The following is a 27,477-nucleotide window of genomic DNA, read 5'->3' on the forward strand; positions in this document are numbered from 1 at the left end:
AAAAGAATGCAATCGAATTAGTGCCAAACACACAAATAAACACAGGAGTTTACTCACTGTACTTTCTGATACCAAAGAAGGACAAAACACTGAGACCAATCCTAGACCTCAGAGTAGTGAACACTTTCATCAAATCAGACCACTTCCACATGGTCACACTACAAGAAGTATTGCCATTGCTAAAGCTGCACGACTACATGGCAACTTTAGACCTCAAGGATGCTTATTTCCATATACCAATTCACCCATCGCACAGGAAATACCTAAGGTTTGTATTCAAAGGAATACATTACCAATTCAAGGTACTGCCTTTCGGATTAACAACCGCACCAAGAGTCTTTACCAAATGTCTAGCGGTAGTCGCTGCACACATCAGAAGGCAGCAAATACATGTGTTCCCATATCTAGACGACTGGCTAATCAAGGCCCATTCGTTAATAGAGTGCTCAAATCACACAAATCATATCATACAAACCCTCTGCAAACTAGGGTTCACCGTCAATTTCACAAAATCCAAAATTCGGCCACGCAAGGTACAACAATACCTGGGAGCCATAATAGACACATCAAAAGGAGTAGCCACTCCAAGTCCACAAAGAATTCAAAATTTCAACACCATCATACAACGCATGTATCCAACACAAAAGATACAAGCAAAGATGGTATTACAACTCCTAGGCATGATGTCATCATGCATAGCCATTGTCCCAAACGCAAGACTGCACATGAGGCCCTTACAACAATGCCTAGCATCACAGTGGTCTCAAGCACAGGGTCACCTTCTAGATCTGGTGTTAATAGACCGCCAAACTTACCTCTCGCTTCTGTGGTGGAACAACATAAATTTAAACAAGGGGCGGCCTTTCCAAGACCCAGTGCCACAATACGTAATAACAACAGATGCTTCCATGACAGGGTGGGGAGCACACCTCGATCAACACAGCATACAAGGACAATGGAACGTACATCAAACAAAACTGCATATCAATCACCTAGAACTTCTTGCAGTTTTTCAAGCACTAAAAGCTTTCCAACCAATAATAGTTCACAAATACATTCTCGTCAAAACAGACAACATGACAACAATGTATTATCTAAACAAGCAGGGAGGGACGCACTCCACGCAGTTAAGCCTGTTAGCACAAAAAATTTGGCATTGGGCAATTCACAACCAAATTCGCCTAATTGCACAGTTTATACCAGGGATACAAAATCAACTCGCAGACAATCTCTCTCGAGATCACCAACAGGTCCACGAATGGGAAATTCACCCCCAAATACTGAACACTTATTTCAAACTCTGGGGAACACCTCAGATAGACTTGTTTGCGACAAAAGAGAACGCAAAATGCCAAAACTTCGCATCCAGATACCCACACAAACAATCCCAAGGCAATGCCCTATGGATGAACTGGTCAGGGATATTTGCTTACGCTTTTCCTCCTCTCCCTCTCCTTCCTTACCTGGTAAACAAACTCAGTCAAAGCAAACTCAAACTCATATTGATAGCACCAACTTGGGCAAGGCAACCCTGGTACACAACGCTGCTAGACCTATCAGTGGTACCCTGCATCAAATTGCCCAACAGGCCAGATCTGTTGACACAGCACAACCAAAAGATCAGACACCCAGATCCAGCATCGCTGAATCTAGCAATCTGGCTCCTGAAATCCTAGAATTCGGGCACTTACAACTTACCCAAGAATGTATGGAAGTCATAAAACAAGCAAGAAGGCCATCCACCAGGCACTGCTATGCAAGTAAATGGAAGAGGTTTGTTTGCTACTGCCATATTAATCAAATACAACCATTACACACAACTCCAGAACATGTAGTGGGTTACTTGCTTCACTTACAAAAATCTAACCTAGCTTTCTCTTCCATTAAGATTCACCTTGCAGCAATATCTGCATACCTGCAAACTACCTATTCAACTTCCCTATATAAAATACCAGTCATTAAAGCATTCATGGAGGGCCTTAGGAGAATTATACCACCAAGAACACTACCTGTTCCTTCATGGAACCTAAATGTTGTCCTAACTAGACTTATGGGTCCACCTTTTGAACCCATGCACTCCTGCGACATACAGTTCCTAACCTGGAAGGTGGCATTTCTCATCGCCATTACTTCCCTGAGAAGAGTAAGCGAAATTCAGGCGTTTACTATACAGGAACCTTTTATACAACTACACAAAAATAAAGTCGTCCTAAGGACCAATCCTAAATTTTTGCCAAAGGTTATTTCACCGTTCCATCTAAATCAAACAGTGGAACTTCCGGTGTTCTTTCCACAGCCAGATACCGTAGCTGAAAGGGCACTACATACATTAGATGTCAAAAGAGCATTAATGTATTACATTGACAGAACAAAGAACATCAGAAAGACTAAACAACTCTTTATTGCATTTCAAAAACCTCATGCAGGAAACCCAATTTCAAAACAAGGTATAGCCAGATGGATAGTTAAATGCATCCAAATCTGCTACCTTAAAGCTAAACGACAGCTGCCCATTACACCAAGGGCACACTCAACCAGAAAGAAAGGTGCTACCATGGCCTTTCTAGGAAACATCCCAATGCAAGAAATATGTAAGGCAGCCACATGGTCTACGCCTCACACATTCACCAAGCACTACTGTGTAGACGTGTTATCCGCACAACAAGCCACAGTAGGTCAAGCTGTATTAAGGACATTATTTCAGACTACTTCCACTCCTACAGGCTGATCCACCGCTTTTGGGGAAATAACTGCTTACTAGTCTATTGCAGAACATGCGTATCTACAGCGACAGATGCCATCGAACTGAAAATGTCACTTACCCAGTGTACATCTGTTCGTGGCATCAGTCGCAGTAGATTCGCATGTGCCCACCCGCCTCCCCGGGAGCCTGTAGCAGTTTGGAAGTTACCTTCAATTATTTATATATGTATCATCTCAACCTTAAATAAGTGCATACTTAGTCACTCCATTGCAGGGGCACTATTACTACAATTCAACTCCTACCTCACCCTCTGCGGGGAAAAACAATCGAGGATGGAGTCGACGCCCATGCGCAATGGAGACAAAAGGAGGAGTCACTCGGTCCCGTGACTCGAAAGACTTCTTCGAAGAAAAACAACTTGTAACACTCCGGCCCAACACCAGATGGCGAGCTATTGCAGAACATGCGAATCTACTGCGACTGATGCCACGAACAGATGTACACTGGGTAAGTGACATTTTCATTATCGGGAGACTTGGGGGAACGCTGGGTGGAAGGAAATTTGTGGCTCCCCTCAGATTCCAGAACTTTCTGTCACCGAAATGTGTGGAAAACGTGGTATTTTAGCCACATTTTGAGGTTTGCAAAGGATTCTGGGTAACAGAACCTGGTCCGAGCCCCACAAGTCACCTCATCTTGGATTCCCCTGGGTTTCTAGTTTACAAAAATGTGCTGGTTTGCTAGGTTTCCCCAGGTGCCGGCTGAGCTAGAGGCCAAAATCCACAGGTAGGCACTGTTTTCTATGAAAAAATGTGATGTGTCCACGTTCTGTTTTGGGGCATTTCCTGTCGCGGGCGCTAGGCCTACCCACACAAGTGAGGTATCATTTTTATCGGGAGACTTAGGGGAACGCCGGGTGGAAGGAAATTTGTGGCTCCTCTCAGATTCCAGAACTTTCTGTCACCGAAATGTGAGGAAAACTTGTTTTTTTAGCCACTTTTTGAGGTTTGCAAAGGATTGTGGGTAACAGAACCTGGTCCGAGCCCCGCGAGTCACCCCTCCTTGTATTGCCCTAGGTCTCTAGTTTTCAGAAATGCACAGGTTTGGTAGGTTTCCCTAGGTGCCGGCTGAGCTACAGGCCAAAATCTACAGGTAGGCACTTCTCAAAAAACACCTCTGTTTTCTTCCAAAAATTTTGATGTGTCCACGTTGCGCTTTGGGGCGTTTCCTGTCGCGGGCGCTAGGCCTACCCACACAAGTGAGGTATCATTTTTATCGGGAGACTTGGGGGAACGCCGGGTGGAAGGAAATTTGTGGCTCCTCTCAGATTCCAGAACTTTCTGTCACCGAAATGTGAGAAACTTGTTTTTTTAGCCACTTTTTGAGGTTTGCAAAGGATTCTGGGTAACAGAACCTGGTCCGAGCCCCGCAAGTCACCCCTCCTTGGATTCCCCTAGGTCTCTAGTTTTCAGAAATGCACAGGTTTGGTAGGTTTCCCTATGTGCCGGCTGAGCTAGAGGCCAAAATCTACAGGTAGGCACTTTGGAAAAAACAGCTGTGTTTTCTATAAAAAAAATAGGATGTGTCCATGTTGTGTTTTGGGGCATTTCCTGTCGCGGGCACTAGGCCTACCCACACAAGTGAGGTATCATTTTTATCGGGAGACTTGGGGGAACACAGAATAGCTAAACAAGTGTTATTGCCCCTTATCTTTCTCTACATTTTTTCCTTCCAAATATAAGAGAGTGTGTAAAAAAGACGTCTATTTGAGAAATGCCCTGCAATTCACATGCTAGTATGGGCACCTCGGAATTCAGCGATGTGCAAATAACCACTGCTCCTCAAAACCTTATCTTGATCCCATTTTGGAAATGCAAAGGTTTTCTTGATACCTCTTTTTCACTCTTCATATTTCAGCAAATGAATTGCTGTATACCCAGTATAGAATGAAAACCAACTGCAGGGTGCAGCTTATTTATTGGCTCTGGGTACCTAGGGTTCTTGATGAACCTACAAGCCCTTTATATCCCCGCAACCAGAAGAGTCCAGCAGACAAAACGGTATATTGCTTTCAGAAATCTGACATCGCAGGAAAAAGTTAGAGTAAAACATAAAGAAAAATGGCTGTTGTTTTCAGCTCAATTTCAATATTTTTTTTATTTCAGCTGTTATTTTCTGTAGGAAAACCTTGTAGGATCTACACAAATGACCCCTTGCTGAATTCAGAATTTTGTCTAGTTTTCAGAAATGTTTAGCATTCCGGGATCCAGCATTGGTTTCACACCCATTCCTGTCACTAACTGGAAGGAGGCTGAAAGCACCAAATATAGTAGAAATGGGGTATGTCCCAGTAAAATGCCAAATTTGTGTTGAAAAATTCGGTTTTCTGATTCAAGTCTGCCCGTTCCTGAAAGGTGGGAAGATAGTGATTTCAGCACCAGAAACCCTTGGTTGATGGCATTTTCAGGGAAAAAACCACAAGCCTTCTTCGGCAGCCCTTTTTTCCCATTTTTTTGGAAAAAACAAAATTTTCACTGTATTTTGGCTATTTTCTTGGTCTCCTCCAGGGGAAACCACCAACTCTGGGTACCATTAGAATCCCTAGGATGTTGGAAAAAAAGGATGCAAATTTGGCGTGGTTAGCTTATGTGGACAAAAAGTTATGAAGCCCTAAGCGCGAACTACCCCAAATAGCCAAAAAAGGGCTCAGCACTGGGGGGGGAAGGCCCAGCAGCTAAGGGGTTAAGGAAACCCTGTGTGGATTGGCTCATAGAGCTGCAGCATTTAGTTTATGCTTGGTCCTGGTATTCCCCCCAAAGTTTCATGGTAGAATAGAACTTGATAAAATACGTAGTAGGAAGTATAAGTGGGTTACATTTTTCTTTCTTCTTCCAATTACCACAATTTCAGGACTTAAAAGATTTGTTGGCCCAGATATATATATTTATTTCCCTATGTAAAGGATTATGGAACAGGGTCACGGAAATGGTTTGTGGTTTTGTACATAACATATCCATGTGCCTTGCCATTCTAAACGATCTGCGGGAGATCTAGAGCTTAAGCAAAAACTTCTGGGTTGACAGACGTTTGATATTTCATTCCCTCATTTACTTATTTGAGTTTTATATAGTGCTGATTAGACTCGATAGTATCGGGGTGCTTTACAGGTCATGTGCACAGGATCCCTAGAATTAATACAAGGAGGGGGTGGGGGGGGAAGGGACTGCTGTTAGTATGTCAAAAGGTATAGATTAATACAACATTATAGATCTGTCAGGGACAGATTTAAATGCTCGATTGGGTCAAATGAGTTAGGATGGTTGTGGGTTGAACCATATTTTGCAGCAAGTCTTGTGGTTGAAATGGGTTGGTATGTTCCAAGTCTCGCATGTGAGGTGGTTCTTGCAGGTTTATCTGCTTACGGATGTAACTGCCCTTTTATAATTCTGTGTACAGGTTTGCACTTTATCCTCTGTACCACAGCATTTGCACTTTTAACTTTTTAGAGTTGCTTTTCACATCCCTTGATATTGGAGGTAACTGTCTCTGCGGGACCTTTAAGCCTGGAGGTAGTTGGCAACTAAAGTTTCTGCTCCATGACTTGTTATAACGTGTGCAAATACCCAAGGGTATCTTGGGGGTTTTAATCAAGCCGGATACTATATATATATTTTTTTTTTCCAGAGAGAGGTGTGGGCCTATTTTAGCGCTGTTACGAATTTTATCTATATGACTTGACCAGTAGGATTATTTCAGAAATGTGTTAAACACAAGACTACAAAAATGACAAACGTTCTCCTTAACTAAAGCAATGACTTTCCTTGAAAGGATTTTTTTGTAGAGATGTATGACTTAAGGGTCACATGAACTCCCTTTCACACCAGGTCTTCCTGTTTGCATGCTTGAAGTCCTGTAAATCGCCATCTCCTGGATGGCTTGCCACTTAAATTTTGAATGAAGTTCTTTAGTTGATTGTAGCTGGACTCATGTGCATCTGCTTACCAAATTAAATGAATACTCGTCCCTTTAGTCAATCTTATGTGCTGCTTTACACTTCACATGAGGAGTGGCATGTCATAGTCCCTCCATTTATAACAGTTTGGCTCCGACCTGATGTCATTGCCTTCTGTTTGGTTAGTCAGTGGACTTCAAGTTGCCTGAGCTTGTGAAGGACATTGGTATCATCCCACAGATCACTGGCCTCACCCAGAGACTTAAAATGCCTTTTTAAGGGAGGACCAGCCTATCCACCATGGAGACGCTTGTCTTGCTTAGGAGAAAAAAAAATCTACGTTCATATCAGTAACACATAATTGCAAGTGTCTGGCCTATTCGGGCCTACGCTTCTTATCCCACTGTAGCATTGAACTGTAGCCTGTGTACTAGACTTATGACTTTATTCCAAAGGAACCCTCCCTCCTTTCCCTTTTACCCTGCATTGGGAGCCCCCATGGTTGTGCTAGACTTGTCAAGCACGTCTCTGGATACATTGTTTCGGTTTACTAACACGAAAAGCATCAAAGCATCCAATCCTCTAGGCCAAAGTGGGGTTTGTGACCATAGTCCTCAATTCTTTCCAGTCTGGCACAGTCCTGGTGGATATGAGGATGCTCCAGTTTCTGGGTGCACAGATGGAAAGACTGTCTTGTCGTCACAATCTCTTGCACCCCCATCCCGTTTGTAAAATCAGCAGGAGTTCTGGTTGTCATTGCTTTGTAAGTGATGCAGCTGGTTTGGAAGATGTGTAGGCTGGCAAGAGGAGCCAGTAGATTCCCATCAGGATTGGGGGGTGGGTGGGGGGAGGTATCAGAGCCCATTGATCAGGGTGTTCCTACCATCCAGATAAGAGTATGCAGGCTTGAAAAGCAGTGAAGAAGCGTATTTCAGGAATAAACTGCTTCACATTCACTATCTTTAGAAGAGGGAGGAGTTGGTACCAGGTAGTCATTTTTGGCAGTGTGTTATAAAGGGAGAGAGCTTGGTGTCCAAGATGAGTTACTGACTTGGCACTTGGCAGAAGTTAAGGTGAGAAGTCTTCAGGCTTTGTCATTGAGCAGGTTTATTCTATCTCGTTGGCAATAGCAACAATTAAGTCTTGGTCAGATGTAGGAAGGCAATTTTAATTTTTGTATTTAGATCTCGACTAAGATGGCGCATGTGCTTTCTGTTGTGAGGCCTTAAACCCACCATTGCTTACCCTTTGGTTGGCTTAATTGCACCCTCTTTTGCCTGCTTCTTGTTGGTCCTCTTCTGAAGGCTTCATTCCTCGTTGTCCTGCCATTGGGGCAAAAACGTAGTACCTGTCTTTTCATTGCTCATTTTTTCTGGGTGCTACTTTTTTTTCTTTTTTGTTTAAGCCCCATACGGGTGCTGCTTTTTCATCTGTGCTGCTGTACAGCATGGCTACAAAACATTAACAAGGCCAATAGCGCAGACCTTTGGCTTTGCCAGTGCTTGTTAAGCTGTATGCTGTGAAGTGGGTTTGTGAGTACATGGCACTTTTTGGGTGTGGGAGTGGTTTCTTGAGTGTGGCAAGTGCTGAGCAGTTTTGTGGCTGAGCTGGCAGTGGAGTTTGTGCCGTTTGTGGTACAATTGGTCCTGCCTCGAGCCCATTTCTGGCTCTTGAGTGGTGAAGAGCAGATCTTGGTATGATGAAGGGAGGGGGCAGGGTAATCTTTATCTCTGGAGGGCCGGGAGAAGCACAGACCACTTCGAAGTATGACAGGAGGATTGGTGGCAAGTTGGAAGTCGTCAGGTCCTTATCTTTGGGAAGGGTGGGCGGTGAGACCATTTCTTGGTGTGGCTTGCGCCGAAGCCGTGTAATTGCGCCTTCGGCGGTGCTAGTTGGGTGCGCAGGTAGAAGTGTAGGCTGTATCTGTGGGGCTTTTTACCTACTGCCTGCCGGCGGTGCCTCTGACTCTTCCATTTTACGACGAACCTGTTGGACCAGTCGAGGCCTGCTTGGAAACGCATTACAGCATTCCTCTCGTGTTTGAAAACGGGCTGGGCCCGAGGAACTGCAAGAAGATACCGGAGGGGGGGGTGGGTGGGGTGGGGGGGTGGAGTTGTGTTCATCTTCCCTCTAAACCGGGGGCAACACTGTTTGACAAGGTTGCCAGAATGGGGGGAGCAGTTAAACGCGCTTTAAAGCAGCGCACTGTAACCGTGCTAGAACTAGTACAGCAATGTGCTAATATCGGAGCACAATTAATGCCCTAAAAGTCCACTATCGGGTAGCCTGATGGATAGTGGAACCTGACATGGTGCCTCGTGGATACTGGTCACATGGCATGGTGCGCCGGACCGACCTTGCGCCATGCAGGCTGACCAACGCTGGAGTCCTGAGGGCTGGATAGATGAAAAGCCCAGCTCACCCTGCTGGAGGGCGAGGCACACGGTCGTCTTCGTAGGGCCGACATGCTTAACTGCTGCGGAGAAGCACCCCAGCGTCTCTGCCGCTCCGTGAGTTCTGCTTCACAACTGCCAACGTACTCGCAAAACTGTGCGGCAAATCGATTTTCTTACGTTCCAGAAGCCTTTTGACTTACCCGAATTACTTTCTAAATGCAACAATTTTGACCTGAAGTGCAGGTATTCGCTGACTAGAATACCTGTTGGTTGCTGAGAAGTGCTAGTACTCTCCCATTGACTGTATTGCTGCAGTGCTGAGAAGCGCAGGTACTGACCCTTACAAATTAAAGTTCGGGCACGCAGTACTGAACAGCACTCGCCCACTTAAAGCGCTGGTTTTGGCACAGTCGGCCATAATTTGGTAAATTATGTCGGTGCCCAGGCCGTAGCGCTGTTAAACTGCAACCTAACCCGCTGCAAGCGTCAAAGTTCCGTAAATGCTGTGAACCTCACTCTGCCGTTCCTGGTCATGCCTGTACCTAAGTCTGCCTGTGAATATAGCTTTCGTGGGGTGAGGTACTGCCATACTCTAATCACTACTTTGTAAAGGTCAGTTGTTAATCCCTTCAATTTTTGAACTTCCAAATTACGGGCCTGGTAGCATCCTGTTTAAGAACCCCAAACAAATCTCGGATACCCGGGCCGTATTATGTCCTATACCTCATCGATCACCTACCTCTTGAAGTCTGCATTAGATTGTTTTATATAGAGTTGCTTGTAAGCGCTTTGAATTGGGCAGTTTGGAAACGATTTAGTGTTCTTGAGTTTTTTGTCCAATTATCTTAATGGGCGAATGAAGATGCGCATCATATGCAAACTTGTGACCTGTAGATCCCAACAAACTCGAGGCGTGCGTTAAGCGCTTAACCGAAGGTGTGTTGCTGCTGGTCAGGTGGTTCAGTTCTCGGCCGGTACATGTTTGTGTTCCATTCTTCCACGTTGGATGACATGGTTACCCTTGTCTTGGGGGACAATAGCTACTGGTAAAGTCATGGCGGTGGCAGCAAGCGCTATATAAAGAAAAAGTGAAACTTGCTTCCTGTAGCAGTAGCAAGCTCTGTTAATTATATGAGCAGTGGGTTGCGTCGGTAAAATATTTTATTTCCCTCCGCCTTTTATCCTGTGTAATGGGACTCCGGTAAACTATCGACCGCAGCTCTGTACACCCACTGCAAGTGCTATCTTTAGATATTTTTCCTGCCATCCGGTTCGATCAGAGCAAGGATGCTCTGAGAATAAACGATTAGTTGAGGCAGTCTCAAAAGTCCTGCGAGCGTTAGTGCTGCTTGACACAGGCTTCAGATGTATGATGGCTCTCCATCCAGGCCTTGGATAAATGAGCACAAAGTCTAGAATCTATACTAACCAGGGAATGACCAGAAGTGATGGGACACTCGAGCTTTCAAACCAAAGACGCTTGCGAGTTAGCCAGAGGCATTGGGGGTCTTGTAGCCATGTCTGAAGATGGGAGGCAGGATAGGGATACCGGAGCACCATTCCATCGAAGGTCTTCCAGAACTCGAGGCCAGCCTGCCTCCTCCATAAGATGGGTCCCAGGGAAAAGACAACATCCTCCAAATATTAAGATCCACTCAGTTCTCCACCTTTACATCCCACATTTTAGCAGCATCCTGGAAAACGTGCAGTGACGCTTCTAGAAAAATTGCTGGCGTTTGTGACCTCAAATACCAGCCTTTCCTAATGTGTATTATTCTTGCGCCTGCTTTTCCTTTGGAAGCAATGAGAGAGTGGAAGGCTCTTCCACTTTTGCATGCTTTAAAAGGTGATTTTTCTTTTGAGCGTTCAGTGGATGCTTGCTGCTAACTTTGAAGTGTTGTGTGGCTTCGCTTGGTGGTTCAAAGTAGGGGAAGCTGGATTGCTACAGTGCATTGTTTGCTATGTGAAGGTGCAGAACACTTCGAGCTGCTGAAATCTTGTTCTTCAGCAAAGGGGCACAGGTGGGAGTTCTTTTTTGAAGTTTTACAGATGTGCGTGGGGGTGTCCCTGTATTCTGTGTTGTGCTCCTGCACCTTAATTTAACGAAGCAATTTGAAGGTTTTAGCTGCTTGAAGGGAGGGAGAGTATTTAAAGTACAACATGTTGGATTGTGCTTTTGGAACGAAATGGAAGTAGCTGTTCTCTTCCAACCCACATTTTCTTTTGCTTTATACGTTGACAGGTACGTTTTGAAATGGTCTTTCAGACTGAAATGTTTTTGTCCTTCCATCGTGGTGCTTTCAGAGGTGTTTCTGTTTACATTGTCCTTGAATGTAACTACCTACGTTGTAAGTAAATTGAGTTAAATGCCCTTTCAGCTGGCCCTTGTAAGGTTTGGCAAGGTGTGCAGGTTACCCGTTTTTAGGTATTGCCTAAAACGTCTCATGTGCTGTTTGTTGAGAGATTTTGTTAGCTTGCAGTGGGCTTAGATCCCGCCCAGTGCTTGCCATTGGCTTGCAGTATTGTCACTCATCTGCTTGCTTCATATTTGTTGGCTTCTATGGGCTTTGCTTCCTCTTCTTTTGTTTACCAGTCCCTTGGAGCGCGCCCAGATACATGTCCTTTAACAGCTCGCATTTTGGGAGCGACTTTTTTCATTTTGTTGAAACCATCAGAGTGCTTGTTTCCTAGTTGTCTCCCTTGTGTGCTTCTCTGCCTCTCCTATGCCTTTAAATGATCATCGCCAAATATGCACTGGTGGAAACTACATGCGTCTTGTCCCAAAGGTGTGCTTTTTGCGCACAGCCCTTGCTCTGTGGATGCAGGGAAAGGTGCATCCTGTTTTCGCACTGAGAACCTCGGATCAGTGCCCTGGGTGTCGAGCTTCTTTGTGTGGTATATTGAAGGCTGGTTAATAGCAAAGTGTCCTGTGCCTTAGTGGAAGTGTGGGGTGTAGGGGTGACAGCAGATGGTGTCTAGATCACAGGGAATGCCACCTGCACTCAAGTAGGTTAAATGGCTGACTTTTGGTTTAGAAAGGCCAGTGTGACGAGAAAGCATTGTACTGTAATCTGCGTCTAGGAGCTTAACGATACGACCCCACTTGACCCAGTGGTCGGGTTAGGGCCAGCAGCTATGTGGTCGTCTTTGGCAGCCTGTGCTCCCTTCAGAGACTGTAGATCAAGTCTCTCACCAAGGCAGTGCCTGGTCGGTGTGAAAAGGGCATCCGTACCTTGGGCAGCAGCTAGGTTACCTGCACTGGAGAAACTTTACTCACCAATCCCCTTAATTGTTCTTCCACTCTGGAGGCCGTTCTGGGCTCCTGTGTGTAGGTTGGGCTCCTGCTGGAGGTCTGATAGCAAGACACACCACTAGGATAGTGGACAGCACTGGAGCATTATTTGGGGCTTGTTTGCAAAAAGGCTGCAGCCAGACGGGCACTAGCAGCTTCGGACCTCACCCTCTTAAGGGTGTGGTATGTCCCTTTTAATCCATGCTAAGAGGCTGCACGCTTCCCCTCTGTGCAGAGTAATGTGCTGCGACGTCTTAGGTCTGGATTTGGCAGTTAAAGGGAGGAGAGCACAACTTTGTGGTTGCTGTTTTGCAAGTGGGTGTCCGCCACAGCAAGAACAGGATATGGTTACGAAAAGACAAATGCAAGAAGGGCGGTCTGTGGAGGCTGTCAACCTCTGGTAATGGCCACGTTCAAGGTTTAACTCTGGAGCTACCTCCCACCAACCTTCTCAAGCTTACTCTGGAGGGCTTTTATTGGGTTAGCTATTTTTTCAATTTTAGATTTCAAATGTACACTGTCTAGTTTGGGTCTTACTTAAATTAGCAAATTTGGAAGCTGGCCTGCTGTCTGTGTGGCAGAAAGTGTATTCTGTCTGTTATGTCTGGGAGCCACATGTTGATTTGAGGTTCATTTGCAGAGTGGTGGATAGGTCACAGTAGGACTACTAGGGTGTGCTGATCATGATTAATGTGTTGCTCAAGCAGAGGGCCTTCAGTGGTTGCGTCAAAAGTTAAATTGACAGCGCATCTCTGCAGAACCTGTGTTTGAATATTTTCAGAGATGAGGCTCCCTCTGGGATAAATCTAAGATCAGCCTTTCTAGTCACAATTAAGTCCTTCCTTGCTGTATTTAGACTCCTAAAAAAAAATCTTGTGAAGCTTACCGGCTCCCACAGACATTGGCTTTTGTAGCTGTCAATGAGGAGACTTCTAAGTCCAAAGCATATCCGATTATAGATGTGGTCAAAGCTTCCTGGGAATTGCTAGCAATGGATTCTGCTTCACAAGGAAGGGAGATGGCTCATGGAGTGACAGCTTCCTGCTGCTTTACAAAGAAGGGAGGTGGCACGGGTGATTACATTTCCTGCTGCTTTTGCGGGAAGGAGATAACAAAGGGAATGAGAGATGGGCAGGAAACCTTGAGGGTGGTGCAGTGCCTTCTGTTGTATGGCAAAGCCTTATCCTCTTGTTCTGCACAGGTGGAAGAGAAAGAGCAGACGATGTATAGATTGACTGAACTAATGCGCACACCTTGGCTTCCATGCTAGTATTGGCGCAAGTTTATTAATGTGCCCAGAGCTACTTATCTCTTGCCTAGTTAGTGAACAGAACATTGGAGGGAGGCAGAGAAGTTGTGTGAGGTAGATTGAAGAAGGAATGTGGGAATATACTTGTCACATCTGGTGCCAATCGGGGTGGGGGCTTTAGGGAACAAGACTCATCAAAATATAGAAATAGAAAGAAACCAGACCAGATTAGACAGATGATGAAAAGCTGGCGGCTGAGGAACTGCTTGGGATCGGGACGTTATTTAGAGGTATAGTCTGATGTAGCCCGTTGATACCAGCATGACTGGCTTTTTCTACACCCATCTCCCCTAGACTATCTGAAATGTTCCCCCAAGGAACTTGTCCAGCTACCCCAAAAGAAAGCAGTGAACTTTTTGTGATGGATCGTCAAGCTTCATTTAGATGCCAGAATAACTGTTTGGGAGACACTTCCTACCAGATCAAAACTTCTCTCCAGGAAAAGACAGCAATTTGGGATCAGGAGCTTTGGGTCTGTGCCTCTGTGGCAGCAGAAGTGGTATTCTCTAGGCCCCAAGGAGGCCCAATGGGATGTATTGCGAACACCTGCAATCTCAACTACGAAATTCGGGAGTTATCTATTGGGAAACCTCCACAGCGAGTAACATGAGCAGTAGGGGGAGATAGTATCCTATAGGAGGCACCCTTTTCATTCAAAGGGGTGTCTTGTGTCACGCAGAGTCCAGTCACGAGAACAGCTTTTTGGAGCCGTTTTACTTCACTTCAAAGGGCAGGCAGAAGAACCAGGCACATTGCAAGGCCAGTGAGTCCCACAGTCTGGCCCCACATCTCTGGCTACAGATCCTCTGAGGTGTTGAGTTGTTGCCCTAAACCATGTCGGGACTCTTACACTTGACACCTGCATTGTAGTTACTTGCTCTTTGACTAGTCCATTGAACACTCGCAGACAACATGCAGTGTGAAGGTCTCGACCGGACAGTAGTCGAGGCATTTCCAGGCCGTTTGCCTGGCAAAACCTTATTTGTAGGTGTCCATGCCAAAGTAACTTGACACTTCTCCAGTAACCGAAAAATGCCAGCATCTAAAATGGAGGTCCCATCAGGGGATTCTCATCTGGAAGACACATTTGCTGCGAATGTGGACTCTGGAGTCCCATCTCACTGGAACTTGACTGTGTCCAAAAGGGACAAGTTTCCGATCTTTGCTAATCCCAAAAATCCACATTTAAGTGTTCCGAGACGGAGTTGGTGTGTAAAACCATGTACCTTTTACTCTTAATTGCGACTCCACCCCCCTCCCCCCCCCCCCCCTTTGGCGCTGGGGTGAAGCATGTTATGCGTGCAGTGTCGTCTCCGCATAATCTAGCCTTTGGGCATGGCTGCCCCTCTCGCTCCCTGGGTGTGGGAGGCCCTGTTGACTGAGGGTATGGCTGCCCAACGCTAGGATCGCATATGTCCTCTGTTTAGGTTGAGGGGCTGCTCTCCTTTCTAGGAATCCCCCGTCCCATTCCTACGAGAGGGGAGCCGATGCTCGCCCACTTTGTGGGTAGCCCTCACTCCCTGGTTGGAATGAGAGGCCCGGTCCTTACTCAGCAAGGGGCGTCCTTCGTTCCCTGGGAGAGCTGTCCCTGCTGGCTTCGCTCGGCCCCAGGCTTCCTGCTTATCCTTATTTAACACACGCTTTTTGTGCTCTCTAGAGCGCCTTTCCTTCTAGTATCTCCTAAAAAGGCATTATTGTGATGTGAAGTTAAAGCAGGAAACGCCGGGGTTACTGAGGGCTTCCTCTGCTGCCAAGTCGTGAGGCCGAAGTACGGCCTGCGCGCACTTAACCCCTCAGGGTGCTGTTTGAGGGAGCACGTCTGCTGTGCAGTGGAGGGAGAGCCCAAGACGCACTCACCCCTCGAGTATTTCATGTGCGTGCACACTTGTACGCCCGTTTGTGTGCTGAAGGTCTTTTTTTCTGCCCCCTGTATTTTATTCCACGGGCTCCTCTCACCCGCATTGGCCCCCTGGTCTCGTTAATGCACGTCTGCCCGGTACAACAATCCCTCCTGGGCTCCACCGTCACCCCAGCTCTCTGAATTATACTCTTCTGCCTGCGGGAGGCACACGAGGAGCTCCGGCTTTATCCGTGTTTACTGTTAAACTCTGCTACTTGTTAACAAACACCAGCCCTTCTTGGGCTCCAGCTTTACCCCAGCTCGGTTAGTGTCGTGCCTGCTCATGGCACACGCAGCACCAGCTTTGCCTTTGCGCTCTTTGGGCTCTGCTCTCCTGCCTTTCTTCACTCGCATCCCAACATAACTTGGTCTTTCGACTCTGACTTTTTTTCTTTTCTGGCCGGGTTTTAAGCTTCCCCCTAACATAACTTCTGAGGCGTAATTGCCTTGCTGTGCGTTGTACAGTAAGGATTCTTCTAAGCATGTCAAGTTTAGCCTTGTTCTTGCCTCTTCTGCTCCTTCAGGTCTGATGGAACCAAGTCTCCTTGGTCTTGTCATGGCTCTTTCCTTTGGCTTTCAAGGAGTTCTGATAGTGATGGTCCTACTTGCGCACAATCCATGTGCAGTGACGGGATCCGGTTATTCTCCACTATGTTCGATAGTATACTTTTGACTAGTGTTCTCACTTTCATGGGGCTTGGCTATGCGGAAGGATTCTCTAGATGCCATTATGCAGTTAAAACGATTTGAATAAATGAATGGTCTGCAGGGTATTGAAAAATGCTATCAGACAATCCGCTTGGGTTGGGATTAAAACGTGGCTTGAAGTGGACTGCTCATCTGAGCGAGAAGCACCTGGAAATGCCCTCTATTGAAGGATGGCATATTGGCTTCCAGGTTTCCATGGTAGCCCTTCAAAAAGAACCGTGCCTAGGACCTGTAGGTTGGTGGAGTATGTGCAGGATTTGCCTTTGACATAGGATCACGTGTAGTGTTTTTAAATCTACAGGCTACTTCTCTCGAGATGGTCCCACTACTTGCGTTTTCACTGCTGCCCAAAAAGCCCTCTGGTATACATGTCCTTGAATAGAGTAGGGTCATGTGTGTCCCTCCCCCCCCCCCCCCTTCAAACTCAAGGCTGGAGTAGCAACCAGCCTGCCACCTAATAACACTGCATTTCCATATTTGAATAGTCGGTGTTGAGGGATGTGCTATAGAAACACAATGTGACCTTTTACCACATGACCAACCTCCATTGTTCCATCCAAGCCCAATATAAAAGTTATGACATGAAAAAGGTACCTTTTTAAAGGAAGACAAACCTTTCTTAGTTCAGGAAACGCTTTTAGTTGTCTACACATAGGGCATCTTCCACCTCCTGAGGACGTCATCGCAGGAGTTGAATTAAGTTGAAGTTGAGCATTTCTGAATATTGCAGATACACAGCAGTGCATCCTGGAGTCTCGGTGAGGCTGCTTAAAAAGGTGCAGACACAAGGCCAGTTGTAACGGAAGGATTAAGCTGTTCTGGGCGATTCTTTCAGCATTTGTTTGCCGTTTTGGACCCTTAACATTGATTGGTCTTTGGATACTGTGACATAAACAGACCTCACCCTCTCTTCCCATAAGACCACTTTCTTTCCACAGTTTCGCTGTCCGTTTCTTCCACAACCACCTCCCAGTACATCCCTGTAAGACTGATTCCTACTTGTTATTGAACTGGTAAGACTTTAGTTGCAGCAAAGTTTGTTTCCATAACATGGCACAACCTGGGTTGTGTTTATTGTTGAGCTGCTGTCTTGCACTAGATACATGATGTCCCTGCTGTTAGCTATACCCTTGTTCTAGGGCCATGCAAGAATCCTTTAGCCAACTCTGAACCTTTGTTCAGTCGTTGGAAACCTATGCTCGATGAATAGTAACTACTGGCCATAGTCTGTGTTTAAGTGGGCAAGTAATTGGCAAACACTGTGCTGTTGAAATGCCCAATAAAATACCGGTCTTGGAGGTTGTTCATGTTGCCTCATGTAGTCATCTTACAGTCCATTGCCTGCACATTCTTTTCGAAGTCTGAGTCAGTTGGTGTGAAAGTTGACTACATGGCAAAGGTGTGCCATCCTAACCTTATGCGTTCTAAACTTCTAGACTTAACCATCAATGACCTCTGCAGTTGTGTGGGCCCAGTGGTGTTACAGGAACAGCAGAACTGGCTCTGATATGGTTGAACTCGAGTCCACCTGTGTTTGTGCTAATGATTGCTAGCTGCTCTACCCAGACTGCGAGACTGGCAGTGAGACTAGCATAAGACAGTAGCTTGGGGGTGGAGGTGTTTGGTGTTTTGGGGGGGTGGGGGGGGTGTATGGGTTTGGGGTGGGGAAGGGATCATCTTTACCTATTCCTTTAGTGGGGCATTTGGGGGGGGGGGGGGTGTCTCTCTTCACCAAGTAAAGTTCTGTTCAGTCATTCCACAGTTGGGATCTTTCATTTCCGTGTCTGGGACATGCATGGGTGACCACTAAATATATGGAAGTGTGCAAGTATGGGGAGATCGCCCGTTGTAAAAGATGGTGTCCTGTGTGAGGGCTGCCATTGTCTGTTTCTCACATTAGATCTTGCACAATGACCTGCCTTGCCTCCAACAAAACTAGTTTTGTTTATTTGGGGGAGGTACCTGCCTGATCCTTTAGATGGAGGTGCACCTTTCTTGCAAGCCACTCACTTTCCTGCTGGTGATCACCTTTCCCTTGTGAAATGATATCCCTGCTAGAGCAGTCACCCTTCCACCCAGACCAGCCTAAACTAGTCCTTGGAGGGGACAGCCTGTGCTGTACAAGCCATGGTTAGATAACTTGGTGTGCATCTTCAGGATTGGAGGAGCATCCACAAATTTGAAGGGTAAAATCTCCCTAAGAGGCCAGGCTTATTTACCAGAGGAGTATGAGTACCGGCACCGTCAGTACTTAGTTCACAGATTCGATTTTTCAGCAAGGACTGCACCAGTGCAGGGTTGATTGGTGTCTGGGGCTGGAGGGGTGGGGATCCAGAAGATCCAGATGTGGCGCTAAATAGGCTTGCCACACCTCTCCAGTCTAGGATATCTGCCTAACTGCCATACTGCTGGACTCCTGGGGAATCAGAAGAAGGTATCTGCCTGCATGAGAGGAGCTGTTGCTTCTACATGGAGGAAGAGAACTCATCCAAGAACCAAACCCCAGCTGATTGGAATGATTGTTGATGGATGGAGGTTGTCGAGGAGCCCCCCCCCCCAGTCGCCTCATGCAGCAGCCGAGAAACCATCACCAGGATCCCGGAGCTGCTCAGGCAGTTTCACAATAAGGCATAGTAAATGTGCTTCATCTCTGGTCCTCCCTGTACCCGTAGGGTGCTTGCACGTTGCTTTCTAGTCCTCCTTTGAAGTCTTGAGAAATCTTGACTTTGATCCCTGGCAAGGGACGCCTAATCAGCTGGAGGCGATTGTTCGGTTTCAGAAACAGTTCTAGGCCAAACATTTCCATAGGTATTGTGGTTTGAGGCCCAGGTTCAGACTTTATTGTCCAGTTTAGAGTAGCCCCCGGAGTGCTCCCCACCGCCCCCAAATGGGTCGTGGATTATTCTGGCATTTATTTAGGTACCCTGGAAGCTGTGCAAGAAGCCAATTTGGGCACACATCTTTAGCTCCGATCATACCTACTGCAACCAAAGGTTGTTAGGTGAAAGGATTGAATCTTTTGACTTAAAAACACAAACAAAAAATCTATCTCCCCTGACTGGTCCCTAATGCGTATTAAAACAAAATTCGAGTTGCAACTATGGCCCATTGCTGATTTTCTTGGAGAAATGGGTTTTACTTGCCTGTAATGATCATTTAAATAGACCTGTATTACCACCCCTGAGGTTATATCCAGGCGCTGCCCATGGGCACGGGTGATTTGCCCAGAATCGCAGGACGTTGCGCCCACGCCGAGGCTCGAACCTAGATCTCCAGCTCCCGAGGGTCTCTCTAGCAGCTGCGCCATAACCACTCCCCTGTATAGAGCTGGCTGAGCATTTAAGACTGCCACAAACGGAAGGCCCTTATCCCATGATGCACCTCTTGTGGTCCTTACACGGTGAAGCAGGCTCCACCGGCGCCTCCAGTCTGTACACGGATGGCCTCTGAGCTGCTTTCCTGTCCTTTGTCCATGCATGTACTTCTTGTGGAGTTGAGCGTTTAGGTCACCGTTCTATGACCTGTCTGCCATTAACCTCGAAGCTAGCTGTGTCCCAGCGCAGCTGCCGCAGCTGGTACAATCCCGTTGGATCTCCATGACCCTTGGGCTGCCACGAGGGATGCATCGGCCGATCTGTGCAGCGCCCCGTTGGACGTCGGCTGTCTCGGGCTCCTACCTCGAGGTGCTCCGTCCAAGGGCTGTGAACGGCGGCCTTAGATGTTCGTGTCTGGGCCTGCTGCCGCCGCCGCCGCCGCCTCCACGATGATACTAAAGGCCCGCGGCTTCTCTTCCACGGAGCTGTGCTCACAGGTGTGAGGCACGGGGCGGCGTCACCACGCATGTGCTCGGGGCGCGCCACCCAGCAGCCAAGGGACGCTGTACTGTGGCACCGTTTATATACTGAAGCAGCCTCTACCTCCCGCGCCCTACTCCTGAGGCCTTCCCTGGTGCAACAGCCAGCGCTTATTAATCCCTCTGACCGGGCGCATTGTTTTATACCAATGTTTGCATTGGAGGTACCGCTTGTGTTGGCTTTATGGCTGTTGCAGCTTGGTATACCTGTGACCATTTCTGAATTCCGCCGTTGTGGCGGGGAGATGCAGAGTATGCGTCCGACGTGGCTGCCGTGACTCGCCATTCGTGGCGGGTGGTCCTGCTTATCCTTTGCAGACCTCCTTGAGTATGTATCAGACAGTCCCTGATTTTCGTAGTGCTTGGGGAAAGTCCTTGAAGAGTGGCTGTAGGTGCTCATTGCTGGCTTCCTTGCCTGACATTTTACTGATGCTCGCAGCGTTTCTGAACGCTGCCTGTCACAGTGCTGATCCTTCAAGAGGCATGGCTATCCTTGCCAGCCTTCGCTTCTTACCATGCCATACCCCGCCACAGTGCTGGTCCTTCAAGAGGCATGGCTGTGTCCTTGCCAGCCTTTGCTTCCTATACCTGCCATGTCAGTGCTGATTCTTTAAGGGGCATGGCTGTGGGTGTCCTTGCCAGCCTTCGCTTCTTACCATGCCATACCCTGCCATGTCACAGTGCTGGTCCTTCAAGAGGCATGGCTGTGTCCTTGCCAGCCTTTGCTTCCTATACCTGCCATGTCAGTGCTGATTCTTTAAGGGGCATGGCTGTGGGTGTCCTTGCCAGCCTTCGCTTCTTGCCATGCCATACCCTGCCATGTCACAGTGCTGGTCCTTCAAGAGGCATGGCTGTGGGTGCCCTCGCCAGCCTTTTTGTTCGGTATACTAGCATGCAGATTCTGAAGGTTTTTCCTGTTAGTATGAAAACCGCTGCCCCTTGCGCCCACCGTAATATGCCCAGCGTAGCAGTTTGTGAAGGCCATCTTTATGATATGGCCATATCTGCGCCTTGTCCGCCTTCTCATTGTGGTATGACTCCAGTGCCCCCCGGCCGCTCTGTTTCTGGAGGCCTTCTTTGGTGCGCGGATAGTTGCTTCTCGCACTCTGCATCCTGAGATTCTTATGCCCTTCCTTGCTGTTTCTAGATGCTGTCCTTAGCGTTTGACTGCAGCTAAATTCCTGCTGCCCTCGGTGGGGTGTGATGCCCTATCTACGTGATTTCTCAGGCGCATACTTGGACGTGGATTCTTTCCATCCTTTGTGGGTACCATCGTCCGTTGTTGGGCACGCATTGCTTGATAAGTGATGTACAAGGCTGATCAGCGCTTTAATGCGGGCCCCAGCTAGCAGGCAGCGGGTAGTGGCTAATCCGAGATGTAAACTCGGTGCCTTTTACGTTTCGTGGAGGTACATGCTAGGAAGTGAGCTGCACAGATCTGCTTACTGCTCATTACCACATGGCTTATTACCACAGCCAGTATTTCTCATTTGTTGTCTCCGTCGCCTCTTCCACAGTCTACAGCTACATTCCTCTCTATGGGGTCGGAACACTTTGCTCCAAAGTGATGATATTCTCGGAAAATCTCTAGTCTAACTCAGTCACCCCTAGCAGTCCAGGAACTCTTTCAACTGGTGTCGGCCGAACCTGCCTGGGGGGAGCTGACGCCGCGTCTATGTCCGAAGTGACCCCTCTTGTGTTTCTTTATAATCATTTCAATCTTTTGGAGGAGCCTGATAGGGAGAACCGTATAGGCAGTGAAGTCAACATAGTGAACCAGCTGCTGTTGTCCTCTAATGGTGGCCAAGGTGTTCCAGCTGAGGGGCAAATGACCTACTCTGCCAGTCAAAGGAAAGGTTGTTATTGCGCAGAATGGCATACAGGGGACATTTCAAAATCTTATCTGTCTATCCTTCGCTTGTCTCGGCTTCTTTTCTCAATTACTGCTCGTCTCCCTTAAGGTCTAGCCACCCCGGTTTTCTTAATTCAGACTTCCCTCCACCTCTTCCCTAATCTCACGGGGTTCCCTTGGCTTACTTTTCGGGAGCCGCTTTTTAAGGCATACTCCTTTCACTATCATCTTCCCAGTCTTGCCCCAATTGCTCACTTCTTCGTGCTTCTAACCTGTATTTTTCTCTCTTCCTCTAGGTCTATTAGGAATGTGTTTTTTTCTTTAATTTTCTGCCTACTACCTAAGCCAGGCCAGAATCGGAGTAATATAATTTTTTCACGTTACTCTTGACTCAGAATTACCAAAAATAATATTGCGTGTTTTTGCTGTAATTTAGTTTACTTAACTTACAGTGAACCGAGTTAGGCCCACTCCTACTCTCGGCCTCTGTCTGGGCCATAAGAGGCAGTCAGCACATTTTGTTAGCTTAGTGCTCTTGCTCTCCACTCCCAAGTCCTTTGTCCCCGCTGGGTCATGAGATCGAGTTGACATATGCTAGTTTAGTGCCTCTTGCCTGCCAACACCTCTGCTCTTCGTGAGTTCCAATATAATGCCCTTTATTTTTTTTATTTTATTTTTTAACTCCTATTTCGCCGTCTGCCCTTTCCTGTATCATCACAGTAAGGTCTCTCCCCTGCCTCAGTCATGCGTGTCTGAGGAGCAAAGCGTGCCTTCTCACTTGGGGTTCAAGTTCCCTGCATGATTGTAGCTTGTCACAAGTTCCTCTGTGTGACTAGCTTGTGCAGCCCCGATTCTTAAATCTGCCCTTTTCCGTGTGTACGTGTCCATGTGTGAGCAGAAAGCGGTTCCGTGTTCAGTGCCGGCATTTCCTTGTGTTGAAGAACCGCTGAGAGTATACTGTATATCACAAGCCTGCGAGTGACTAGATGGTGTTCTGTTGCCCTCTGTTTCTTTGTTCACTCCTGCCCTGCCTGTCGGGAACTTAGAATAGAAGTTATTTGACTTCTGTGTTGGACACTAGCACAGTGTTGCTTGCATTTTCTGACATGGTGGCCGGTCCCGTTGACTTCCTGGTCGTAGGTTCTGCTGGTGTGTCCTGTTCAAAGTGTGCTGTTGAGACGACCATCTGAAATTGGTTCCATTGCCACAAACCTGGCATAGGGCCAAGCAGTATAAAATACACTGTTTATAATGAGCTCGTTCTGCTCCCCCATGCCAGTTCTAATAGTTGCTGCTTGTTAACCTCTGGTGACTTACCCTGGCATTTCTTCCACATGATGCTCTAGTCACTCCTGTGTCCTTGTATATTTTGATAACTGTTGTAGTTTTCTTTCGGTTCTGTGTACCTTGACTTGTGGCTCTGGACAGTTGCCAGTTTCTTGGTGCCTTGATTTCTTGATCACATTGTTGTACATAAGCCTTAATCTTCTCTTTGCATCTTTGCAGGTTGCTGCACTAGGGCACCATGACACAGCAGGATGCAGAGAAGTACCTGTTCGTAGACCGAAACTACATCAACAACCCATTGGCACAGGCAGACTGGGCAGCCAAGAAGCAAATATGGGTACCTTCAGAAAAGCAGGGTTTCGAGGCAGCTTATCTGAAGGAAGAATCTGGCGACGAGGCCATTGTGGAACTGGCCGAAAATGGCAAGAAAGTGAAGGTGAACAAGGACGACATTCAGAAGATGAACCCTCCCAAGTTCTCAAAGGTGGAGGATATGGCGGAGCTGACCTGCCTCAACGAGGCTTCTGTGCTGCACAACCTGAAGGAGCGCTACTACTCTGGCCTCATCTATGTGAGTACTGCTGCATCACGTGTGTGTGTGTGTGTGTGTGGCGGGGAGGTTACGACACTGCAGAAATTGTCTGAGTTGCAATGGTTGAGTAATGTATAATAAATACATAGAGTGGTTCTAAGTAATGTGCATCTCAGAGCTGGGCGGAACAGGTTCCTTACATAGCTTTTTCTGAGTGGGCTTGAGTCCATGATGAGCAAGCGCTGTGCATGTCCTGTGGAACTGTGCTGAGCATTGTGTCCCAAACGACAATCATGAGTGAGCGGGGTGCTTTTCACTTAGAGCTGTGCAAGCAAGGTTTGTGTCCTATGAACCTTTGTTGCATGAGTGGGTCTTGTAGAGTAGCACAAACTGAGTTTTGTTGGAGCCTTCCTTGTGTACAGTCAGTCTTAATTTTGTTTCCTAATGCTTTAAGTGTACTGAAAGTTTGCCACTAGCACAAACTGAGTAGTTGACAGGAGAGGGAGCACGGGTCAAGAGTTGATTCACCTTTCTGCTCCACCCCTCCCCCGCCCCCAAATAGGTGCGTCCATTTTAGTGCATCATGCTTCCTCCATGCCACTGAAGCACTCACATCAGTGCATAATTTGTAAATAAAAAACGTGCTGGTGCCAAAAACCCTCCTCTTAAACACCCCGGTGCTGTAATTAAATATGCGAACACAGAATACTGAGGCACCGTAATTCTGAAGCCATCTCGGGCGTTTTCAATCCATTTAAAGCCACTCCCTGCCCCTTCAGCTCACTCTTGCAGCTTTCCTGCTTTTCCCATTGTGAGGCTTTTTCGTTTTTCTCTTCCTCCGTTTTTCCCCATGTGTCTCTTGCGCGCAGTAAATTCTTGAGGCAGAAAAATTTGCGCCTGCCCTAAAAAAAATTGCCGGTGCTCCGCACCCGAAACAACAAGCACAAGTTAAGCACTGACTCCCATACGCCTTGCTATCAACTACTGGCCAAGGCTTACAAACATTGGTCCAGAAGCGCCACATCCTCAACATTGTTTTTATGATGGCCTCACGAGAAATGTACTTAGTGGATTTAAATCTCAATCGTTTACACAGCTGGTATTATCCTGAAAATCTGTCTTGGTGGAATTGGTAAAAAATAACTCATCACGACACAATCACCCTTCCATAGCACATTAATCTATTCTAATGTAGGAAGAAGTTGTTTTTTGTGTTCTCATTACCTACATTTAAATAATAATGTTTATGTTGTTTATTGGTATTTCTGTACTGCAAAGCTAGGTAGACAACTTCAAAGCGGTGCCCATTGAGTGGTGTCAGGATGACAATAAAAACCTGTAACTCAATCTGTAATTTACACATTTTTGAATTGGGTAGTTACTTTTCACTTGTTTTTACCATTGGGTTTCATTTTATTTAGGTACAATGAGATAGTGATTAGCTCACAATCACAAGATTGTAGGCAAGTGCTATACTGGAAATACAACTCAAGATTCACGGGTTCTGAAGTCAACAATTTAAGCACCAGACCTTGAAATTCTCCTTAAAGTGATCCTTTTAAGATGGCTAATGGTTGTGTGAGCATTAGACTGTGCGTGGTGAGGAACGTTGCTGATGCAACCGTGTAAACCATCTGCAACATAGACCTCAAACAACTGCATCAAGAATTGTATTGGTGGAGAAAGCTTGTGCCCTCGCAAGGCTCCGAGTGCAATTTCTTTATCACAGCTTTGACGTTGTGTACATTCCTCCACATAGAGTACTTCTGCTTTCTTGAGACTGCTCTGCTGTGAGGTGTTATCTGCTTCAGATAAAGCAGAAGTCTGTGGTTAATTTGAGCTTAAACAGTAAATTGCTGAACGAAATAAACTTTCATTGGTGCCTCTGGGTAAAGGTTTCCAGTCCATGGGCCTTTTCCAGCCTGTGGCAGCAGGCGTCCCTTTGTTCTCTAATGTCAGCCTGCTCTTCTTGCAGTTACTGGATGACTCTCCCTGTTTGTGGGAAGCTCACGATGCGGTTCATGCCTTGGTTAGGTCTCAGCTCAGTTAATTTGCTTCTGTTTGATCGTGTTCTGTGTAGTAGACCTTAAAGAAAAAGGAGCGGTGTGATGTAATGTAAAGTATTCTTCTCAGTATGTGGAGACCACAGCTCAAATGTGAGGTCAGACTGCAGTCCGCTACTTGAAATTCTCTTCGAGGCTTAAGAGGCCATGAGCTTACTAGGTAGAAGGATCATCTTAAACTTAAGACCAGCACATTCTGAGAGTCCAGGACTATGAGTACCTAGATTCTACTACCCCAGAAGCACAAGCTTTTATTTGGCTGAGTACAGCATGAGCTGCCTCAGCTGACGGCAGTAATTTTTAGTTTTTCCCCTAATTTCCTCCCATCTCCTGGGACTGGATTATGGGGAATGGAAACTCACTGAAGACTAACCTGAGAATCTTGCCTTGTTCACGTCACTTAATCCTGCCTGTACACGTACCAGAAAAACAAATGATTTTTTTTTTTTGTGAGCGTGTCTGGCGTCCGTTCGCTCCTTCCCTGCTCGCCTGTGTAATGTTTAATCCTCCAGTATCGGGGTCACCAAGGAGTCTTGAGCAAACTGTGGCTGTTGATCTCCCCCAACCTGTGATCAGTTTTAAGACTACTCCAAATGTTAGCATACAGAATATGTAACAGTTAGGGGTGGGGGATTTAAGCATGTGGGCACTCTGCATTGCCTGGTGGCATGCGGACTGGGCTGCCTTACTGGACTGCTTGTGCACCATTGGGCGCTCTGTCGTTTGCCTGCGGATTAAATCAGCGATACTTGCTGCTGAGCCTCTACGATTTATAGAATTGCTGCAAGGTAGCAGCACAAGGCACCACAATCACAGGCTGAGGATACTCATTTTTCCTGGGCACCTTACCTGAGTGATGGGTAATGGACTGGGAGAATTACTTTGGCTACCCCAGAAGTTCATCTGAAGCATTATAGACTTTCTTCTGAAGCCTTCGAGTGCTTTGTACAGTTAAAGTAACATTTATCCCGTTTGGTGAATTTCCGATAGTCCAAAAGTGGACTATGATGGGCCAAACTAAGATTTGTACAAAGTTTGGCCTTGGAGAATCCCGTTATATACTTTTTCTTTAAACCCCACACATTGCAAAATAGGGAGAAACCCTATCGGGCAGTTTATGCTCGGTCTGAAAGATTAACAGGAATAATAGAAATACATCTGTTTGCCATGGCAAATAGTGGCCTCTCTAAGGAGGATGGGTCTGGTGACATTGTGGGTTCTGAAGAGGCTCTGGAGGAACAAGATATCAAATCTGATGTTAAGGATTCAAACTCCCTGATATCGAAGTATTTGATTCTGTGCTTGGTGCCATCTTAGTAACCTCCGAATCTTTAATGCTTCATGACAGATAGCCTTATGAGTAGGAAAAAAAATCAGACCCCAGGTCTCAACCTTCGCATGGGTTTCAAAAATAGTGTTTTTTTTATTTTTTTTTATTTGAATTTTCGACATGGTAATATAACTAACAATTGTGCAGCACATGTATTTCAAATCATTCACATCGAGATTATGCGGGAAGTGAAGGGCAGGTGGTCTACCCAGGGAGAGTCATGCACATAAGGGCAGGTTCATTTCAGCGTGAGGGTACCCGTTTCTGTTTCTTGTGGAGGTGTATAAGTGCCTAAGCTA

The 27,477-nt window shown here is 46.6% G+C and overlaps 1 protein-coding gene across 2 annotated transcripts in view; it reads left to right on the forward strand.

The window, feature by feature from the left end:
• MYH9 (myosin heavy chain 9) overlaps window positions 1-27,477 on the forward strand; it is a 359,655-nt gene that overhangs the window by 26,811 nt on the left and 305,367 nt on the right. For both annotated transcript variants that reach the window (XM_069231188.1, XM_069231189.1), the window contains exon 2: window positions 23,473-23,824. In XM_069231188.1, coding sequence (XP_069087289.1) covers window positions 23,492-23,824 — 333 coding nt within the window. In that variant the 5' untranslated portion in view covers window positions 23,473-23,491. The remainder of the gene's footprint in view (window positions 1-23,472; window positions 23,825-27,477) is intronic.

The sequence above is a fragment of the Pleurodeles waltl genome, chromosome 4_2 (genome assembly GCF_031143425.1).
Source record: "Pleurodeles waltl isolate 20211129_DDA chromosome 4_2, aPleWal1.hap1.20221129, whole genome shotgun sequence".
In the NCBI taxonomy this organism is placed as follows: domain Eukaryota; kingdom Metazoa; phylum Chordata; class Amphibia; order Caudata; family Salamandridae; genus Pleurodeles; species Pleurodeles waltl.